The sequence below is a fragment of the Grus americana genome, chromosome 2 (assembly GCF_028858705.1).
Source record: "Grus americana isolate bGruAme1 chromosome 2, bGruAme1.mat, whole genome shotgun sequence".
NCBI lineage: Eukaryota > Metazoa > Chordata > Aves > Gruiformes > Gruidae > Grus > Grus americana.
This window is the reverse complement of record NC_072853.1, coordinates 148,439,356-148,462,678: the sequence shown is the minus strand read 5'-3', so window position 1 is coordinate 148,462,678 and position 23,323 is coordinate 148,439,356. Positions and strand designations below refer to the sequence as shown.

The following is a 23,323-nucleotide window of genomic DNA, read 5'->3' as shown; positions in this document are numbered from 1 at the left end:
TACATAGAAAAGTAGTTGGTGGAACTTCAAGTTACAACATTGACCAAAGACAGGAGATAATTTTGCATTTGCATTTCTGGCTGCATATACAGGTTTTACATTTGAAAGTGGTGCTTTGTTTTAATTTCTGCTACGTCACTTTTTTCTGTCTCAGAAGAGGTCAATAAATATGAAGTTATGAAAATTACCTCTTTTAAGTATAAGAGGTCTGTGATCCACATTCAAAGCAGAGTATAACTGAAGAAGTCTTTCAGTTAAATAGCTGATTGTTTTAACTAGTCACCACCTGAGTCTTTGCATCATTGCTTATTTCTGATATTTTGTCCTTTGCTGGCACCTTGGGTGTGTGCCACAGGGAATAAATAAGGTGCTGTGCAGATATCCGGTGGTTTAGGCTGCCAGACTTTGGTACCACGAGGTCTTTCCTCAGGCAGTAATCTACAAGGGGGACTGTAGTGAGAAGTCTTAACAGACTTTCCCTTCCTTAAGCCAAGTTCAACTCTTAGTGAGATGCAAAACTGTGGGAAGCTATACTGCGTTCCCATTGAAGTGTTTCTTGGAGTTCTTTGGGACTGTGTTGCGGTCACATACAGCAGACAGTCCACTTTCATCTGCCGACCCGGTTATTCACTTTCTGTTCCAGTGACAGCCCCTGCTGCTCGTGGGCATGAGGACCAGCTGCTTCCTTCAAAGGCAATTGCGTCTCTGGTGCTTTTGGACTGGTGGGGATCTCAGTGGAGTGTTTTGTAGTAGATGTGTGTGCACGTGTATAACACAGCAGTGGTGTAAGAAAGGGATGCATTATGAATGGACAGGGTCGGTTATTCAGTATCAGGGTAATAGTGACATGTGAGAATACTTACTTACTGTAGCCTGGGAAAACAGAAAAGATAGCCATTACTTTGTAAAGGACCTTGTAATTTTTTTCCTGTATGACCTGTTCTGTGCTCAGTCCAGGTTTTTACCAGCCCATCTCTGTCTGCTAAAAAGATTCTCGCTGGGGGCTACTGAGCTGGCACATGAATGCATGAGTACTCTGTAGCACATTTACTGAACTTGTTTTTCATTACACGAAATCTGTTTTGTTCAACTTCACTCTACTTGGGAAGGTTGAAGTGCATGCTTATACATGTGCTTCATGTATAAATGCATTTCTGAATAAATTCTCACTGCTCACCTCACAAATGAAATCACGACAGCTGGGGTGTTGGCACCTCCTAACTTCTGCACCCTGTTGTTTGTGCTCAGCCTGGTTGTTGCATGCCCATCTTTGAGGAAACTCAGGGAAAACCCTACTGAGGGCTACTGCACAGGTACAGTACATTTCCTATTCTGATATAAATTTCCTTTTCCAGTGTGCTGGGGTACAGTGCTAGCAGGTGCACTTTCTCCAATAAGTTCTAGAGAGATGTAAGACTCAGATTTTACCAAGGGTCTAAAGTTCTTCTGAGTATGGACCCCACTATCCACAACATAAGACCCCAGTTCAAAGATATCTGTACAGAGCCTTACAAATGTGAATGGAAGCTGTCATAGGATCATAGGATAAGTCAGACTGAAGGGTCCTCAGGACTCAAAGCAGAGTCAGCTGTGACCAGTCAAGTCTTGAAAATATCCAAGGATGGAGCCTGTGTAACCTCTTCAGGTAGTCTTTTCCACTACTTGACTGTCTTCATGGTGGAACGGTTTCTTCTTATATCCACTCTGAACCTCTCTTGTTCCAGTTTATGCCCACACTCTATTGTGTTCCCACAAGGCACTACTGTGAAAAGCCTAGCTCCCTATTCTTGATACTCCTTTCAGGAGTTCTCCAACTCCTTGCAAGTGTTCGAATGCTGCTGTTAGGTCTCTTCAAAACCATCTTTTCCCCAAGCTGAATAAAACCTGTTCCCTTAGGCTGTTCTCACAGGGCAAGTGCTCCAGCCACCTGACCATCTTGGTAGCCCTTGTTGATCTCACTCCAGTTTATAGATCTTTCTGTTATGGGAAGCCCAGTGCTGGATGCAGTATTGTAGATGTGGTCTAATGAGTGCTACACAGAGGGGGATAATCACTTTCCTCAATCTGCTAGCTGTGCTCCTGTTAATACAGCCTCAGTCATCCTCCTGTGTAAAGAGAAGCCGTGTTGCCCCACGCAGGGTGTGAGCAGAGGGCTAAGGCTATCTAACAAAACAAGGGTGTTTTAAACTGCAGCTTGCATTGTCATGCAAGTAGCAGGAGGCAGATGGTTGAGCCTTCTTCTCTACTAGTGATCAGTATGCCACCATGGTATGTCTCTTTCTGCCTCCATCTGTTGTCAGGCTGGTGGTGGAGTAACCTATGGTAGGACATATGCAAGGCTATCGTTGTATGCAGCACCACATAGAGAGAATTGTACACATGCTTAGCTGTACTGCTGGTCCTTTTTGCAAGAATTATCATTGGAAACAGAACCCTTTGCTGGCATGTCAGAGTCCTTGTTCATTTGTTGTTTCCTTCACAACACTTTCAGCTGAGAAGCAATAGGCAGAATTTTAAGGGTAGAGATTTGAGAAGAGGCCAGTAACAGAAGGGGACAAGAAGTGAAAGGCACTGACAGAGTTTGAGTTGTGTTTCCCCGGCCAGCTGCAGTGCTGGCCACTGGAACTGTTTCGCCTTCATCCCACTACTGGTTTTACTTTGATTATGAGCATTTCCAGCTGTGTTTTCCTCATTTACCTTACTTGTCAGTTGATGGCTTTGGGGAGAAAAAAACCTATGTGATTTGTGTATGAGAGTTCTCAATGGCAGGAAATTTACCATTAAGGCACAGTAGTGACAAGAAACTAACAACCATAACAAAATGTGATTGTTTAAATATTAAATTAATGTGTCTTTTTCTTTCTCATTTAAACCACTAATAGAAAGATAGGGATTTGAACCCTGTTGTCAATTTTTATCCTGGCATCAGAGACCAAAGGTGACAGCATCTCAGAAAGTCCAGGAGTTGTGAATAGGAGGGTAGGTACCTATATCTGTCTCTGAAAAGCACAATATTATTATTGTAATCTCTGCTGTTTTATCTGTTGTTTATATGAGTAAATTGTATAGTCTGATAGCTCTTAAGTGCATTGTATCATTATCATGCATGTGAAATCAAACCATAAACATTTGTATAAGCAGATGGAAACTGTGAGAATAAGTCATTAATCTGTCCTTGAAATGGAGTTCTGGATTATCTGAGGTTTTCAAAAAATTGCAGTGGACAAGGAAATGGGGATTACACAGAAGGGAATTACTGATTTGCTCTTAACTTTAACTTAAGAAGAAAGAGGAATTTGTCTACCATTCCCATAAAAGTATGCCAATCAATGAGGGTGAAGAAAGAAAAATATTACCTTCCCTGGTTCTTGGAAAAGTTAGCCCCTAAGGAAAAAAAAAAAAAAAAAAGGATTAATTTGGAAATCTTGATGTAAAGTATTTCAATGTTAATGGTTTTCATTCTGTAAGGAAGATTAGTTTTATACAGAGATTTCTAATCCAAGTTTGGGACTCTGTGTGCATGTTTATCTCAACTTTAATATGGCTTTGACAGTCTCCCATAAGATCGTCATAGAGAAAGCAATGAAGTATGGGCTAGATAAATGGACATTGAGATGAGCTGAAAACTGGCTGAACTGCCAGGCTCATAGGGTTGTGATCGATCACAAAATCCTGCTGGTGGCCAGTCACTAGTGGTGTACCCCAAGAGATGATACTGAGTCCAGTATTATTTAATGCCTTCATTAAGGAGCTTGGTGACGGGACAGAGTGCACCCTGAGCAAGTTTGCAGATGGCAGAAAGCTGGGAAGAGTGGCCAATAGACCAGAGAGTTGTGCTGCCACCCAGAGGGACCTTGACAGGCTGGAGAAATGGGCTGACAGGATCATCATGAAGTGCAACAAAGGGAAATGTCAAATACTGCTCCTGGGGAGGAATGCTATGAAGAGTGTTGCCAACAGGTCGAGGGAGGTGATCTTTTTCCCTCTGCTCAGCCCTGGTGGGACACATACGGAGTGGAGTACTGGAACATACTGGAGTGAAGCGAAGGGCCACGAAGATGTACGTGGAGGTTACTTTCCAGTGTGAGGGTAGTTGAACACAGGCACAGGTTTCCCAGCACGGTTGAGGAGTGTCCATCCTTGGGGATATTCAGAAGCAACCTGCTCTAGTTGACCATGCGTTGACAATTGTCAGAGATCCCCTCCAGCCTCAAGTTTTCTGTGGTTCTGTGATTTAGAAACACAGAGACAAGAAGGTTCAGAAAAACCACAGAGAAGAACTTGTGCTGTTAAAGTGCAAGAGCAGAAGTTGTTCTTGAAATTTCTTCCTGGAGAGCAGAGAGGCTGGGGGTCCAGTGGTGCAACAACTCTAGCTTGAACTCCTTTGCTTCATCTGTACTAGAAAATTAAAGATTGCTGTTGACTACACTGTTAAATTGCTAAAATGGTGCCAGGCACAATAGCTTTAGCCTGTGCTAGTTACTGTCTCCCAGGCAATTCCTAGCTGTGGCTCTGTCCACGGCCAAGTGAACTTCAGCTCTCCCCAGGCAGTTTGGATTTGGTGACCCTGTTTCGGATAGAAGAGAGTTGAACAGTATTGGTGTGGGCTGCTCCATGCCAGTTAGCCTCAGTACCACAGAATGTTGCTAGATGCTTTTTAATTTACTAGCACAGATGTAGCCTTAAAGTCTGGGTGCCTGGATCCATAGCTGGCAACCTGAAGAAATGCATCTTTTGCCAAAGCTCTAGCTCCCATGCTTATGAATCAGCTGCATTTTCAGGGCAGGACCTCATCAATCTTTTAGAACTTACGGGGAACCAGGGGACTAGACACTGTGTCTGAGCCAGAAGCCCCTGGAGATTGAGCTCCAAGTGTCAACTTCATTTATAAAAAATGGAAGAAACTTAAAAGACATGAGAAGCCATTAAAAGACATATTAAAAGACTTGGTGAAAAAAAAAAGAGCATAAAAGACATAAAAGTATTTGCATGGGAAATGTAAATATATATATTTCAAATTCTAGGCAGCAACAATAGCTATGCTCTATTGTTCCATTTTATTTCTTATAGAGCAGAAATTCTGTTCTTTAAACAGCTCTGCTGACAGTATTCCTTGTACCTATTTTTCATAATATATCCAACTTCCCAACAAAACAGAACATTTAGTCTTTCACTGGTAAGCAATGCACAACCTGTATGTTTTTAATAACTTGGATGAAGCCAGATAATTCAGCATGTCCTTGAATCTTTTTCAAAGACATTTTTTTATTCCACAAAAATTACGTCTTGTGAAAATTGCTTTTTTTCCCACGTACTTGTTTTGGACTCCACCATAGCCTTTCACCATTTGGATTTCAGTGAAACTATGGATGTTCATCAAGTATGGAGTATGGGTAGCTGTCATCCAGATATTTTCAGTTGGATAACATACTTGGCAAACTTGGGCTATGGTGTGCAGAGGTTTTCCCTTTGCTTTTCTTGGCCACTGCTCTGCTCCACAGATGCCTCAAGCTTTCTCAAGTGATTGAGAATCCTCACCTTGATTTGAGTAGAAGTGATGGTGCTAAACACCTTGGAAAACTTTGTCTGTGGGTTTTGATGAAAACAGACCTCCACCAGCTAAAGGCTGACATCCACTGGTGCAGAAGGACAGATAGATGAAGGAGCACGGCACAGCTGAGCTCTTCTGCAGACTTCAGCAATGTGTTTTAAGTTTTAAAAGTGTTCTAATTTTTTGCAGCTTTAAGCAGATGCTTAAGAGATGCTTTAAGCACTTGGAAATGCTTTAGTTTGAATGTTGAAACGGTTTTTATTTTGTGCATTTGTTCTAGTGTTAGAAGTTATTTGTGGAAGGAACTCTGTGCTCCTGTCTTGTAATAGACTTCTATCAGTGTAAACATCCATATGAAGCCCCCAGGAATAATCTCAATGCAAGTAAGGAATTATGATTATATATCCAAGAGACATTTGCAGCACAGTTCAGTTTTGGCAGAAGGCATATGGCTCTTCAAGCTTTAAAATATTATTTTAGTTTCTGAAATATACAGAAAATAACGAGTTTTTGGAATCTAAAATATTTTTTAGTGTAAATTACAACAGTTCCATAGAGGAAGCCATGTGCTTTACCAGTGATTTTAGTCACTGAACTACTTCAGAGGCTTCAGGCTTCTTCCTCACTAAGTTGCAAGAAATTAGTGGAAACATACTTCTTGTTTCTGTGATCAGGCAGGGTTGGCTGGCTCACTGTGTGCAAAGATTATTGGTAAGTCTGTTAAAAAAAAAAAGAAATCTAACTCCCAATAGAAAAGTTAGTGATTCTGTGGAAATTGAGTTAAAGTTGCATATAAATAATTAAATAATTTCCCAGTTGCTTTTTCCTTCATTTTAGTAAGTATTTTATTTTTGCTTTTTTAAAATAGTTTTTTTTTAGTAATCATCTATATGTAATTGGAATAAAATTTGGAGGGAAAGTCATTAGCACTGTAGTGAAATAGCAGTACAAAATAAATTTTTGTCAAAAAACTAGTTTACCAGCTGAAATAAACCCTGGCAGTTTAAAGGAACCTCTGTGGTCTTGCAACCTTGATTTATTAACTTCTGAAGATGACCATTTAATGGTTTAAATTTCTTTTATGCTAGCAGGGAAAAGAGGTGGTACTGAGCATGCCCTTATAGTACAAATAAGTTTTTCAATCATGGGACTCGTTTTAGGTGTTCACGAGCTAGTAGCTATGAACATGTTTCCTGCAAGTTGTTGTGAACTTCAATACAGCAGCTGCAAATAGTTTGCTTTGCATTTCCTATCATCTCTCTTTTTATGTCTTACTCAAAGATACGTATTTGGTTTTATTCTGAATGGTTTCAGTTGCCCTCTGAGAGCTCTGGCCATGGAAGATGTAGCTGATGGGTTTGCGGGAATGTAGAAGTAGGTGTAGAAGGGGCTTAGACAATGACACCTGACAGATTTGTCACCTGCAGCATTTAAGGAATAAGGCAGAGACTTAGAAGTTTCACTTTCTTTTTTTCATGACTAGGAATTTTCTCTGTTCCTGTGGTATAAATGCTATTTAACGGCTAAGCTGTGAGATTTGAAGCACGAGCTTTTCCTCTCATCTTATGCATAACCCACGTCTTTTCACGATTAGTTCAGTGACTGCCTTTCTTCTCCATCTATCCTGTAATCCACCTTTTTACACTTGATTTAACAGCATGACATTTCACCTGCTCTTATAGGCTGAATTTTCACATGGCTCATGGAAATTACTTTTTCTTCTGCATTTTGTTGTAGTTAAAATACTTGGTTTATGCTTTGGGAAGGCCATCTTTGTAAATTAGCTTAAGAATAGTTTGCATTCCTCCTACATGTGATTTGACTAACATGGTTTTCTTTGTGACTATTTTACATCTTAAAATATTTGTTGGTTAGGATATCAGCAGCCATTCAGCAGCTGTTGTCCTCTGACCAAGGGGGGAGATGGAAAAGGTTTATTTGCCTTTTTATCTAAAGTTGTTGAGAGAGGCAGATCAACAGTGAGGACTTCAGGCTGGAGGAGTGAAAAGCTCAGAAGTCATCAAGTTCTGCTTGTTTGAGTAACTTTCTCTGTGGAAACTTGTGGAAGTCACCTCAAATGACCTCCAGTGCAGTTGCTTTGGTCTCTGAAACAGTATTTGGGTGGAATTTATGGTCTGTGTCCAAGAAAGTGGTGAGAAAGTCCATGCTCTATCAGTTACCTGAAGCTCATTCATTCTCGTGAGTCTTTACTGAAAATACTAGGAGCTGTGACACCAACCCCTATACTTTAATGGGAAGAAACATGGTATAGTTTCAAGCAGGGAGAAAAGCGAGAAAGCAAAGAGGGGAGAGCAGCCTTTGCAGCAACACTGATGGAGCATTTACTTAGCAATGGCAACTACACTCGATTCTACTCAAAATAATTAACAGTCCAGGATGAACAGGAGCATAATGTACGCAGAAGTTCTGGAGGTGTTTGCAGGGTATTAGTGAAGACACGTTACCTGGTTGTTGCTTTCTCATGGTAAATAGAAAAGAAATAAAATCTGTGGTTTGGTCTTATTACATAGGCTTTAGAAGTTGATACTTACAGGCTGGATCTTCTGTGGAGTATGACATCCTGCGCCACGACTGTTGGTCGTCATGAGGGGCCTATGAAGTGTTACATGAAACTGTATTAAATTAATTTAATAATACATTGACTTTTGCCAAGGATTTACGTTACAAATGTTAGTGTTTGCTTTTACATTGTCTTACCCTTTCAGCAGAGTAGGCCAAAGCAGGCTTTACTGAGCGAATTCTTCATTTGCAAGCAAAAACTGGATGTATCATCCAATAATTTTGTGTAGATAAATGTGTTGTAATGTGAAATCTTATATGCTATACTAGCATAAACTGTCTTTTTTATAAAATGCTTGCATGGTATAACATTTTTTTCTTGTTCTATTAATAATAATCTTATACAAGTAGATATATTACAGGAGAGAGTTCATAAAGCTGTACAGACACAGCTGCTTAAAATTTACAATATGTGAACAAACAACTAGTAACTTTTTGAAATTATTAGAAATATTGTATTTAATGTAAAAATACAAATCCATGCTTTCTCAAGGTATTTCTTCAGAGTATTAACTGATTTGAAACTTGTACTGTATTAAAAAAACCTGGAAACCTTTCCAAAGAGGAAATAATTTCTAAATAAAAAAAAATGTACTATTAACAGGTCAAGTTCTTTGAGACTGAAAAAGGAAATACTGAATATTTTTTATGAACTGTGAGTTTGTATACACTATTATTTGCCAACCCTGTTAGAAATGTAAAAGCAGAATGGTGTCTCCACCCTACTAATTCTGTCATTTTCCACTTGGCAAAAAAACAGCTTTTCCTTTTTTTTCCTCTACCACACATGTAAACATGACTCTGTTTAATTTACTTTTTTGCTGCTAGCTTGGAGTTGCTGATGTTGGCACAGTTTTAGAGGAAAAACGTTTAACGCTGCAATTACAGTTAAAGAGTTAGCAATATTAAGACATTGGAGACTAGTTGTTTCTGTCTCCCTTCTGATCTCCTCCCCCAGTTTTTTAATGGTGTCCAAATTACCGAAGTTACAATATCTGTGGTCTGCTTCTATAGCTGTTGGCAGAAACTGTCCCTCTAAAAGGACTAGTGCCTAAAGTAGATGGCTAAGGTCTCCAGGACGACACCCACAGCTCCCAAGAAGGTCAGTCAGTTATGACTCCAGCTCAGTGGAGTGTCTGATGACTTGTCAGATGCCTTTTGGCTTTTAGATTTCCCACCCTTTTGATAGCCATCTAAATAGTAGTTTTAATGAGGTCAAAAAAACTTACGGTGTCTTTCTAGCACTTATTTATCTTCTTTCTTCCAGGTGGCTTTTTAGAGTCCTCTTGGTCCTATTTGCCATGGCTTCGAATGATAACTTTGGAATTCAGAAGCACCAATGAATTGTCTAATATAGCTTGGCTTTATAGCTTTACAAAAGAAACAAAGAAAAGCATAAAGATTAGAAGCCAGTAAGCTTACACAGAAGAGTTAAGCAGCAGAAAACATGGAAGCTGCGAGCTAGAAGACAATCTAGTCCATACTCAGTTTCCCAGGTTTTGGGCTTATAACTGGTTTTCTTCCTTCAGTTGCACTCCAATTTCATGACAACTGTGATCTACCAGTATTTGGCCTAACAGTTTTTCAGTGAATTAGTGAGAATTTCAGTTTTTAGTAGCAAATATTCTTTCAGTCAATACTTTCTTGGAAGATGAAGGCTTAATACAAGCAGTAAGCAGTAGATAATAACTCTTTCTGAATCTCTGATTTTATTGTCATAGATTTTTGACATTAAAAATTTTAGAATGAAAGTTCTGTTGGCAGAGAAAAGGTGTTATTGGCAGACAAAAAGGTGTTATTGGGTAAGATTTGAGTTTTACTTCTTTTCTGCTTGTGGATGGACTTAGTGTCAGAAAGCCTTACATTCAGATGTCCATTTAGATGTTGCATTTAAATCCCCATACTGAGTGCTTCCTATTGCCTAGGAGCTTTTGAAGCTGCCTGATCTGGTCTCAAGTATGTGTTTATAAGAAGTGGTTACTGGCAAGATTTCCTCAGCATGACAAAACGAATACCTGAAATTGGAGTGTTTCTCTAGTACAGCGTTTTGACTTTGTCTTGAGTGGCAACCATTGCTGTGCTGCAGAGAACATTAATAACAGTAATAACAGTGCATAGGAAAAAAACCCAAACCAATTCAGGGCTGAAACCATTTTCTTTATGTTCATCAACTGAATGGGACTCTTAATTCCAGGCAGGAATGTAAAGACTTTTGGATATTCACAAAATAGCTTTAATTTCTGCTAAAAGAAAAAGATTAGAGAAGTTACCGACTGGGTAGATGTTTGAGCACAGAGAAGACAAGAGTTAGATGTAGAACCTGTAACTGAGCTTGATTTACAGTCTGCTTGTCAGGATTTGCAGTCACTTAGGACTGTACAAAATCCTGCTCCAGATAGATTGCGGTGTTTACTGTCCCTACAATTTTCCTTTGTAAATACGCTATAACAGTACCGAAACAGTATTTTTCCAATATTCATATAATGAATGTAGTTTTTATCTTACGCTATTTCTTTGTTTTGCCATGATATTTGATGTGAATAAATCTTTTGAAATCCTCCTTCGTTAACATTTAAGGGTGGTCACTTTAGGATATATTAAACTGCTGCCTTGGAGGGGGGCGTTCATGTCTTCATCAGTCATGAGAAAGCTTGACTTGCTATACAAGCGTGGAAAGACTTCGCTGTTAAGCGTGGCAGGCTGAGATACAACGCTGCTCTGATGTAGTGGTGACTTTCTATTAAAAGTACCTTCCTGTGTATGAAGGATAAGGATAGGCTAGATGTGCTATAGGAACATCAGGGAAATAATATCGGTTAAGCTACATTACTTGTAACAATGCAGTTTAACGTAACATGGTGTTCATTTTGGTAAGGAAATGATTAAATAAATTACCTATATAGTCTTCATATATAGTCTACATTTCACTGAATACAAGTATGTTTTATTATCTAAGCAAGACTTATAGAAATGATTTAAGTATACATACCTATGATTAGAAACCAGGTGATGAAATTACAGTATTAGGAAGAAAGGAAACTACAAAACTTTCACCTGTAAACCTGGCAAGATTTGGTAGTCATGGTATGTAAGATGGGAGTCCCTGGAGTTAGTCATGTACAGACATACTGGCTTGTGGTAAGCAAAGAAAGCATTTACATGACTAATATTTTTTTTTTGCATAAATGTTCTTATTACTTGAAAATATTTAAGAATTTGGGGGGGAGAGAGGGGAAGAGCACATTTAGCATATTATAAGTAAGAGCAGAATTTAGAAACTACTTGCATAATTCAGTGTCATGTTGCTTGAGATACTGATCCATTGCTGGTAGAATTATTAATAGGAAATTTTAGGAAATTAGTAAGAAAATTTGCCACTGCTGTATGCATGAATTATACCCAGTCAAACCTAGAACTTGAACAAATCTGCACTGTAGAGGTTTGATAAATGTCTATACATGTAGCATGTCAGGACTATGCTGAAATAGGCAGACCAAGCATTTGGACCTCTGCAAAACATAGTTCTTTTATGGTATATCTCTGCGTACTCTTGCTGACATTCTTAAGAGAGGACAGCAAGATATTGAAGGGATAAAAAACCATAGGCCATAGCAGCTGTGGGTCATACTAGGTGTTTTTTTACTCTGCTAGGTCTGCTGCTGTAAATCAGCAAGTGAAGTGAGTGAGTAACTCAGCTTCAGTCTGTGTTTTTTGCTGCTCATATTCATGGACTTTTGTCTCCTGGATATTTTGAAAGAAATAATGATAATCACACCATCTGGAAGAAAAGAATGTGGAAATATTGAGGCATCAGCTTTTTGTTGTGTCACTGGTAATCACTTGGAAATATGTAGAAGCAAAGTTTTCTTAAACATCTATGGGTTTTTCTGTGTACAGGTAATGTATAAACCCAGGTGAGCTCTGGGTGAACTCCCTGGGTAGTATCCTGGGAGCAGTCTAGCAGTGGCAAATGGTAAGATACGTGCGTGTTTTCTCCCTTCTTGACTGATTTCCTGTGCTCTTTGATGGATTTTGCTGTTGCAGTGAGATTTTTGTTTATCAATTTGGGTTAACACAGTTGCCTCCGCCTTCCAAGTCTCCCTGAACTTTCTGTGCATCTTTTGTGGATCCTCCTCCAGCAGTGGCTCTCACTTTTTGATCTGTTGTCAATGCCAATTAGTGTGCTGCCGATGGGTTTCTGCACAGCTCTGGGCTGCTCTGTAGTTCTCAGTGTGCTACTGATTCATTTTCTTTCCCCAAGCATTGGCATCCCATAGCTGAGGAACAGGTAAATTATTGAAAGGGTGAGTGCCTGACTCCACTGAAAATTCTGGCAGTTCTACTTTTGACATCCATGGTGCTTGGATTTCACTCTTTCTGATCTTTTTGCTAAATCCAGATGCCACCTGACTGAGAGCTGTATTATACCAATTCTTTTTATTATATCATAAGTTTCTTAAATATGAACTGTGTCCCTCTTTTGTTGTATTTTTTCAAATCTTTAAAATGAAAAGGTTTTGACTTGAATTTCTCAAGAAGCAAGACTCGCCTGTCACCTTCACAATGTATCTTTCTACGTACAATAAAAATGCAATATGGATGAGGCTTTGGGCAACGTGGTCTAGTGGAGGGTGTCCCTGCTCGTAGCAGGGGAGTTGGAACTAGATGTCCCTTCCAACCCAAACCATTCTATGATTCTATGAAATTAGAAAAAAGAATTAAAAGAAAAATATAAGAAATGGGAAAAATATGAATATCACCTAAGAGCTGGAGGATTTTTTCATTCTGAAACAATTTAGGGTAGGAAGCAGGAAGACAGCAATCCTTGGCGGTTAGAGCATGCACCCAGCTGCCTGCGTGACGCAGTGCCGGTGGTGGCCTGGCGGCACTTGTCCTTCTGTCTTCAGTGACGTTGCTCAGAGCAGTTTTCAGGGGAGCTGGTTGAAATAAAATCTCAGCATGGCAGCATTGCACATTCAGACAACCCATTCATCTGCCAACTGATATCTGAAAATGTATTTGGAGCGGGTTTCTTGATCATCTTGGTGTTGTAAGTACAAAGTAATTAATGTTGTTACCTCTACACTTTTTTCCTAAAACTTAGCCAATACTGGCCACTTGAGGAATGTTAATGCTTTTGCATATAGGCTGTGAAAATGTTGGAAATTTACAAGTTTTTGCTTCTTTTTCAAAATAAATTGGCTTTTAAAATTCTAAAATAAGCTACTGTAGGTTCCAGATCTTCTGTGTAGACCTGTTTTCCACAGCTGCCCCTTCTTTCAGTGATTATAAGATTACTATGTAGTCCAGTTCTCTGTGATTTCATTGTACGACATACTTTTGCAGAGCTAACCACTCCACTGTTTTGATACAGTAGAATTTCTGTATGGAATTTCAAATGGTAAGAGTAATGAAATGTGATGCTAGCATTAGCTACTCAATTTTTACACTGTCTTCTCTGAAATGTTAACATCATTTGCTGCCTTGATATTTTTCAGTAAATGGCTTGTTTTTCAGCATGTAGCAGAGGACACCAGGGCACTGACCTATGTCTTGGGGCCAGATACAGTCAGAATATTTAACATGGTCCCTAACCTTAGCTTTTGTAGGGAGCTCCAGATATGGGGCTCTGTAGACAGGTATCAAGTATGAGTCTGGTAGCACAATGATGTGCAACATATGTCTGATTGTATGATAGTGTGATATGTGGCCTTTCACTTGCTCCAGGAGTGAGGATGTTATGGCTTACCCTAACAAGAAGGTGGAATATCTTTGCTTGTAACATATTTTTCATGGATCTTACTCCTTGCTAAATCTCTTCCAAACCAATACAAACTCATCTCTCAAGGGGAATTTTCTCATAAACAGGAACTTGTATTTAGCTAGCATATGGGAGCAACTTTCTCTTTAACTTCAAGTAAGAAGTACAGATGCACGAATTAAATATCTGAAAAAGTAAGTCCTTTGAACAATAGAAGACAAAGACGGAAAAGTGTTTTCCAAGCAAACTAATTGCAGCCAGAGTATCTATTCTTCATACAGCAGGGTAGATACCAGGAACCAAAGAGAATGCCGTCTTCAAGTCATTTGTGGAGAATTGTGAAATCTTCCTTGTCCACTTCATTGCCTGAGCTCTGCCGTACCAAGGCTGTGTTATCCACTAGTTAGATTATTCCTCCTCCAAAAGCCTTTATAATCACATGAAAATAAGTGATCTTGTACAGAAAGCTCAAAACAAAACAGAAAACCCAGAGAAATCCTTTTTGGAGCTTCAGAGCAGAAAGTGCAAACGAGCAGCAATTTCAAAGCAAGAAGTGAGCTGTGGGCAATGTTTCCCTCCTGCTGCTTCTTTCTGTGCTGTTGCGCATCTTGCACATCTTTCTGTGAATGGCATGGTTTCAAGGTAAGGAGTGGAAAGCAGTCCCATGCTTCTTCAAACCTGGTGGTAAGCTGCCAGTTTAAACACTCCCTGGCTGAGCACAACTTTTTCCTGGGTATATTATTTCATCTCATGTCTTTTATATGAGAATTAATTGGAGATCTCCTGTGTTTCTCCTCTGTGTTTTTCTGCTGTTTGTGGCTCCAATCACAATTAACAGATTGGGCCCTTACAGGTCTGAGATAGAGCTTCCCTATCTGTCCGTCGGTTGTTGGGAGCGTGGATTGCATCCAAACTGCTATATCATTATCCAGTATTTAATTTCAGCTTGAAACTTTTGTGTACACTATACTGAAGTGCTAGTTATGAAAGCATAATTAGCTTTTGTAGTTTTTCATAATTCTTGTAAGATTGGTTTAATCTTATTTTGTTGTTTTTCAGGGTTTTTTTTTCTACTCTGTATTACTGCAATTGAAAATAAGTGTATTTTTTCTTTTTTTTTAACCTCTTTATCTTTTAAAATTTGTTTTAATTAGAAGAACAGCTATTACAAACAAAAATTAGGAGAGGACAGATACAGCTTAATGTGACAGCCAGTGATGGTAATCAGTATTATGAGAAGATGTGATGGAGCTGACCCTCTGCTTCGGAAAGTAATATTGATTTGTGTATTTTGTCGCAGTTCTCTGGTTAAAAGGTATCACAAATTTTATGTTATGGGCAATTTACTGAATAAGTATTCTAGAGGAAAGATAACCCAACAGAAATCTCGTAATTCTGACAAGAGTTATAATTCTGTAACTGTGAACGGGTAATGTTACAGTTAGAAAACACACACACACACACAAATCTCTTAGTCATATTGTAAATGTTGGATAAGTCAGAATGAGGTATGAGCAAGTTATTTTCAGTACATGCTTGAATTTATCTCAGGCTTTGAATCTGACCTTTTTCAAAAGGGGCAAAGCTGAATCTTCATCCCATTATCTCTCAGAACATGTTTTTTATTCCTTTTGTTGGTTTGAAAGTGTGGAAAAGCTGATGAAAACCTTACAGCTAAACAAGTATTTGGGAAAATCCCCATGTTTGGTTATTGGAAAAGCTAGGAAACTTTCAGGTACTTTCCTGAATTCTTGGAGTTTTTACTGATATTGTTTCCAAATATCAAAAGCGAAGGAGTTTACTCATAAGGAGCCAGAGATTTGAGTTGTGGTTTGATTTATTAATCAAGCTGTGCAGCTGAAGCAGGCAATACAGTAACTCACAGCAGACACCATACTGTGTTTCCTGATTTGTTCTGGAACTTCTTGTATAGAACTTTATACAGGATTAATCCTAATAGCATTAGCGTGGTAAGACATATTGCTAAGTAGACTTAGACTACTAACAAAGACTTAAAACAAACAAAAAAAATCCTTTGGACATTGCTATTAAATAGCTGACATGACATCAACCTCTTTTACGAATTCCCAGCTTTTTCTCAGACATCATCTTGGACAAAAGGGAAACTGAGCAACGGATTACCAGGGACCATGATAGCACTGTCAGCCTTTTGAATTAAAGGCTGTTGCCAGCCAGTTACTCATCCTTATTCAGAACATTGTAATGAAATGCGCTATAGCCTTAAACTGATAGTTAAAATACAGATTTGATCATTTTAACACTTGTGTTTCAGCCTTCTATTTCTGTCAAAAGTATCCAATGGTACAATGCATCTTAGTTTTCAGATAATTTAATATCTTAAATACTGATATTTTTAGTGATCCTGAAGACATACTATCAGTAAGCTTAAAACAAATGTGAATGCTGAAGATAGGATTTAAATTTAAGACTAGTCCTTTTGATGTATTTGAGGCAAGAATTTCCATAAATTAGGAGGGATGTATCTAAACCCATGTCTTTCTGGTTTGATATACCATGTGGGTGGTTTCATAAATCAGCTGCAGTTAAAATGACAACCCATAGTAGAATGCTCTGCTAATTTAATTTTGCTAAATGATTCTTTTTTTAATCACTGTAATACGTTGTGATAAATGGTTAATATGATCCGTTTAAAGGCCGATTTAAATTTCAGCAGGTTTTTTTCACTTGTCATGTGTATTGTTTACTTCCACAGTCAAGTGTAAATGCTTTTCATTGATATAATCAGTTTACATAGTAATTTCAAGCATAATAAGGCACTGCTTGTTCAAGGCTAAGCATACCTTTTTAACTTGAAGCTACTGCTTCTAAAATAAGTAATGATCTTAGATACATTGGTTCTTAAGTGGTTTGCTCCGACTGTTGAAATACCCGTGAACTTGTGAATACTAGTTGTGGAAGAAACCATTTCTTTTGCAAATGATCAGAAGTAAAAGCTGGTGTATCATAGGGACAAGGTATACAGTTCTATGCTTCAAAATGCAGAGGACGTTTAATTTGGAAGCCTGAGTTTAGAGAGACCTGCTCTGTGCTGCTGCTGCTAGCAGGGTCCCCGGGGGCTGTGACTGCGACACCTGCCTCAGTGTTGTCTGAACGTTTCACAAGGGGACTAGGCCAAAAAGCCCCTCTGAGCTGACTCCTGCTCTGTGCTCTCCATGTTAAAAGGGTCATGATCTGTAACCATGGTGAAAAGCAATGCTATGAAAGTTTATGGGAATGCTTTTGGCATGCAATATGTGCGTGGCATCATTTTTGAACTGCATGGGTGGCAGCTGATTTTTTTAGGGGCAGGGATTCTGTCATCTACATGAGTTATCCATAGATGTCTCATGGCTGCTATGTGAAAGGCTGCTATTCTTTAAGGTGTGGATTATGAACTGTTCGTTGCTACAGTCTTCCTTGGATATCAGCAGGCCCTGGCTGCGAGGTGGCTTGTTGCCTTCCCCATCTGTCCATTACTGCTTTCCAAACAGGGCTTATGACCCTCCTTGTGGCTAGTCTGGCATTTGTTTTTCTCCTCTATACAGAAGAAGGAAGGATGAGATAGAAGAGGTGAAATAAAGAAAAAAAGAGAAGGCCTTCTGGAAGTATCTGCCTGTCCCAAGGTATTATGTTGTGTTGATACCATCTGCTTCATGCGAGGGCTTGATTCCAGTTGATGTCCTCTAAGCAAAGCCTAGTTCTGTCTCCCTGTGTGTTGCCGGAGTTGTGGCTAAGCCGTTCGGCTGGCTGGCAACGTCTGTAAGGGGGGTCGTGGCGGAGGACCCCCTAGTTTGAAAAGGGAGGAAGACAGTCAGCAGCCTCCTTAGGCATATGCAACACTCCCAGTGGTTTCTGGGGCCAAAGCTACAGCTTAGGTGGGACTAGGGAGGACTTGGCTGTAACTACAAAAGAATAGGCTGGAGGGTGTCATGCCTAGGAATTTTTTTTTTCTAGTTTTCAGGGAGATGAGCTATCCTAGACAACTGGCTAGCATAATGGGTGGGAATGTATTTCACCATAAGTTTTTAAACTTACAGTGGCATTATTCCTCTGCCCGCCAGTATCCAAGCTCGGATGGCTCTTACCATGCTGTCAGGAAAAACTTCCCTCCATTGAGGTGTTGCATCTTTGCTCTTTCTGTGCAGATATTAGTAAGCCCTTGGGAACCTGAAATCCCCAGGTTGTCCCATATTTCTTCTGTTTTCCCTGTGTAGTGACACCATAAATGAGAGGGTGTTCCACAGCCTCTTGATGCATCACTCTACTCCATCATGCTGCCGTGTAGATGTCTGGCAATGCAAGATTTGTCTGGTGGGGGGATCAGGCCCATAGCAGGGAGTGGACTGTGTGAAACACAGGCAGCATTTCTCATCAAGTATTACTTTTGTATTTCTGAATGGGAAACAATCAGCTTTTGGCTAAAAATGGAAATCTTCCTTAATTTTTTATGGGTGCTTTGAATTTTTTTTTGACAAAAATGAATTATGTTTTACTGAAACCATACGCTTCACGGAAATAAAACTTGTACGCAGAAAAATAAAACCTAACAAAATACAGTTTTGAATGAAAATATATATCATCTTTACAAAGCACAGAAATTTTATGAGGAGGTATAGCGACTCAACTAGTTGTTGAAAGAACACATTAGAGAGAGCCTGGAGTCTGAACATGGAAATGTTTCATACTGCATACCCTCAGTCTTCAGAGGCTTACTTACTGCTTACTCCCGCTGTAGAAATTATGTTGCAAATGTTATTGTGTCTAAAATGCTATGTATTCCTGTCATCTTGGACATCTGAAATGTTAGAGGCACAAAAGCTGTGCGTGGAGTGCCTCACGTGGTCGTAAGGTGAGACTGAAGATGCTGGACAGTAATTAGGGAGAATCAGTTTCTTGATAGTGTCGCTGGCTCATAATAAGACACCTATTTTGGAATAGCCTGTTCAGTTCTGTTATTTCCTTCTTTTTGTTGTCTTTCCCATAATAGAGCTTTATGTTTGGCTGTAAAGTTGCACAATAAATCCATGTACATGAATATATCATGGTTCAGAAAATGAGTAGGATTTGACTATTAATGTTGTCTATAAAAAGCTAAAGCAAATAGTAGGAACATACTGTAAAGGTGTGATATTTCAAATGAAAAGAGAGATGCCTGATTGCAGTTGAGCCATTACAGCCTTTGGTACTGGATATTACAGCACCGTATCGACACATTTACCATTAAAGCATTTGACCTTTCTGTACCTGGAATGTACCTGCCTTGATCCTTCTGGTTTCTGCACTAATGGATTTAAGACACCATGCTACTCCAGCTGTACTCATTGATGCAACTTTTCAGTTTCCGTAAAACACTCCTATTTTAAGGCCTTTTAGTTTAGTCTTTATTCAGCACATGACTATACCAAGACAATGCAGTTCAACATAGTTTTGTTCACTCTTTTGAAAACAAATTTTGCCCGGTTGGTCTCTGCAGTCAGTGGGCAGGATGAATGGGTGGGATTTTGACTCGTTACAGGAATCCGTTCATGTTGTTTTGGCAAGGCATGACTGACAATGTTTTTAGAGTAAATAATTCTAACACAAACCCAGTATACTATGAAAGAGTTCTGTACACTGTAGGAAAGAGTGCTGGGATGCATTTGACTTCCTAGCATGTGTAAATATTTACTATTCGGCTTTGTGCTTCTTCTTCCAGACATTACCCAAAGCAGTCCTTCACTACAGTGGCTGATACACCAGAAAATCTTCGCCTGAAGCAACAAAGTGAATTGCAAAGTCAGGTAAATCAAATAATATTTTTGTCTCATTAATATTAGACCTTCAGTCCACTTCTCTGTAGTTTTTCTAAGTAGTATTAGTATTTCTTCATACTGATACGTAGTGGCACTCTAATTTAATTGTAAAAAATATTTGTAGGTTGGTATAACACTGCAAAACTCAGGGTTTTATTTCTGATCTCACTTATACTGGTTACCATACTATTGTAAGTCCATTCACATCACTGAAATCCTTCATTTTCAACAGTATACAAAGTATCTGAGTAGTTTTTAATGTTTGAAAGGTTATAGCTCAACCCAGAGGGTTCGTTTGCCTTAGACAAACCATCATTGTTAGCTTGCATCAAACTTAATCATAAAATAGCTGTGTGATTAGCAAACAATTAATTTGTAATTAGCAAACATTTAGAAGACTTTAATACTTGTCAACACTGAACTGACTAAATGATCAGTTTGTGGATCTGTTATGTCCTCTGTGAACTCATACATGGAGCAGGCTGTAAGCCAGTTGTGATAAGTATGTTATCAATCCAAACTTATGTAGGTTAATAAGAAATACCTTGAAATTAAAATGTAAAGAGAAAAAGGAGGAAAGAAAAAGAAAATGGCAATGAAGACTTATGTGACCCAAACATGATGTGGTTTTGTTTTTTTTTTTTAATATTATGGTTTTAGTCTGGATTTAGTTGCAATCTTTCATTATAAATTGATAATTATTGTTGTCAATTAATATAATATGTGGTGGGTTGACCCTGGCTGGGGGCCAGGTGCCCACCAGAGCCGCTCTATCACTCCCCTCATTCACTAGACAGGGGAGAAAAAGTATAATGAAATGCTTGTGGGTCGAGATAAGGGCAGGGAGAGATCACTCACTAATTATTGTCATGAGCAAAACAGACTGAATGTAGAGAGGAAATTCATCTACTAAGCAAAACAGAGTAGAGGAATGAGAAATAAAATCAAACCTTAAAACACCTCCCCCCACCCCTCCCATCTTCCTGGGCTCGACTTCACTCCCGGCTTCAACCTCCCCCCCCTCAGCGGCACAGGGGGACAGGGAATGGGGGTTACGGTCAGTTCATCTCACGTTGTTTCTGCTGCTTCTTCCTCCTCAGGGGGAGGACTCCTCTCATCGTTCCCCTGCTCCAGCATGGAGTCCCTCTCATGGGAGACAGTTCTTCACAAACTGCTCCAGTGTGAGTCTGTCCCACGGGGTGTAGTCCTTCAGGAGCAAACTGCTCCAGCGTGGGGTCCCCACAGGGTCACAAGTCCTGCCAGCAAACCTGCCCTGGTGTGGGCTCCTCTCTCCATGGGTCCACAGGTCCTTCCAGGAGCTTGCTCCAGTGTGGGCTTCCCACGGGCCATGGCCTCCTTCAGGTGCCTCCACCTGCTCCGGCGTGGGGTCCTCCACGGGCTGCAGGTGGAATCTCTACACCCCCTCATCCTTCCTCCATGGGCTGCAGGGGGACAGCCTGCTTCACCGTGGTCTTCACCGTGGGCTGCAGGGGGATCTCTGCTCCGGCGCCTGGAGCACCTCCTCCCCCACCATCTGCACTGACCTTGGTGTCTGCAGAGTTTCTTATATCTTCTCACTTCTCTCTCCAGCTGCAAAAGCCCTCTCTCTAACTGGTTTTTTTCCTTCTTAAATATGTTATCACAGAGGCGCTGATTGGCTTGGCCTTGGCCAGCGGCAGGCCTGTCTTGGAGCCGGCTGGGATTGGCTCTGTCAGACACAGGAGAAGCTTCTAGCAGCTCCTCACAGAAGCCACCCCTGTAGACGCCCCCCCCCGCTACCAAAACCTTGCCATGCAAACCCAACACAAACCTGTAGTGGAAAACAGACAGTAGGCAACAAGAGCTTTCTCGTTTGGAAACCTCTCTGTATGTTAATTGGTAAAATCACAGGAGTGCTAAGAGAAATGCTAGCACAGATATTTAGCATGATGCATGTTTTTTAAAATTCTTTACCTTTTGGCATTACAATTATTGATTACAAAACTTAGAGAAATTCTTTCATGCTGAGATTCTACTGTCTGGAAAGAGGAGAGTCTGTGGAATATACGTCTCCTCTTAATTTCAGTGGATTTCAGAGTGGAGTTGCTTCATGTTCTTGTAGTTCAGTTGTTCTGTGTACCATAGTTACCATTCTGTCACAGAGTTAAGAGGAACTTGTAAACTATACTTTTTACAGGTCTGTTTAAAGGAATATAAACTTTGAGCCCACTATTTTTTTTAGTAGTTTGATAGAAAATGTTGGGATTCAGGAAAATAATAAAATTTTACTCCTCTTTCTATGAGTTTTTCACTGGATTGTCTTGTGTTTCTGCACATGCACCCGCCTGCACATGAATATATACAAATCTCAGGCCAAAACTTAAAGCAATCAGGTGTGTGCTTTCCCATGGCTACTTCTGTCTGCTTATCCCCAGGGTATCAGTTACACCATGGGTGAGTTTGCCCACTGGCACTTTGTAAGGGTTCAGCTACACAAGTCTAATTTGGTGACAGCTCTCTGGTGATGGGCAGAGTAGAAGAGAAGCCGGCTAACTTCCTCATGGCTATGTCACCTGTCTTGGGAGCCTGTGGTGGAAAAAGCTGATACAAAGATTTCAAACCATGTGCTCACAATTCTGTACCTTAACTCTCATGTGAATTGTGAGACAATCTTAAAAGCCCTCAGGGAAGCCTCCAAAGCCATATTTTTTAAAGTACTGGCAAAAGACAGATTTTAATGGGACTGATTTCTGTAGGCAGGTAGGCTTTAACTGGTGAGCTTGTTCGAAGTTGGTTAAGAAAAGTATGTATAGGAGGAATCTTGTTTGGGTGTTTAGAGAGGACAACTCCCCTGTATGAAGCCCAGACACATCAGAATTTCATTTAGGAAAGCAGTCTTCTTTCTCCATGGTTATTGTGATAATACTTGTGAGGGACTAGGGACTGTTGTGCGTTGTCAGGGAGGTGTAGAGGTCAACTGGTAGGCATCAGTTTGAATTAAGACTAACGTAGTAAGGACTGAAATAATTTCTGGTTTATGACTGTGTGCTATCCCAATACAAGATGGGCTTGGTACATCTCAAGTTTAGTTCACACATTCCAAACTCACTTGTATCAATTGTCTGTCTTGGCTAAATATTGACTAACCCAAGGAGCATAGTCTATTTTTAGAGCCTATAAAAGAAATGGCTTTCCCTGACCTGTTTGAAACATGCTGACGTGGCACTTTGAAAGTGTAAGGAAACTTGTTCTGGTATTGTTCTTTATTTGTAAACAGAGGACTTCTTAGTATTCTAGGACTGGATAAACAGTATCAGTGAGAAACTTGGGAGTTTGCTTATGTATAAACTTGCTGCAACTGTTCATGATGCACTGCCATAAAATGTTAGATAAGGATCTACCCAAAACTTGGAAGTGGAGAGAAACCCTTAATTTGTACAACGTGCCTTTTTTCCAAGATTATTAGGCAGTAAAAGATTTGCAGTTGATGCAAATGCAGTTCTAAATTATAAGGGCACAAATTTACTTACTTGGAAGAAGAAAGGGCATAATATTCTGATCATCATTTGCTTCCTTGGTGTTGATTCACATCAAGACTGTGTCAAGTAGCCTGTAAATTGTTTTAATGCCGAAATAAAG

General features: G+C 39.7%; 1 protein-coding gene across 2 annotated transcripts in view; it reads left to right on the top strand.

Moving 5' to 3' along the window:
* Window positions 1–23,323, top strand: part of NEBL (nebulette) — a 269,002-nt gene that overhangs the window by 61,839 nt on the left and 183,840 nt on the right. For both annotated transcript variants that reach the window (XM_054814590.1, XM_054814589.1), the window contains exon 3: window positions 19,609–19,693. In XM_054814590.1, the coding sequence (XP_054670565.1) occupies window positions 19,609–19,693 (85 nt within the window). The remainder of the gene's footprint in view (window positions 1–19,608; window positions 19,694–23,323) is intronic.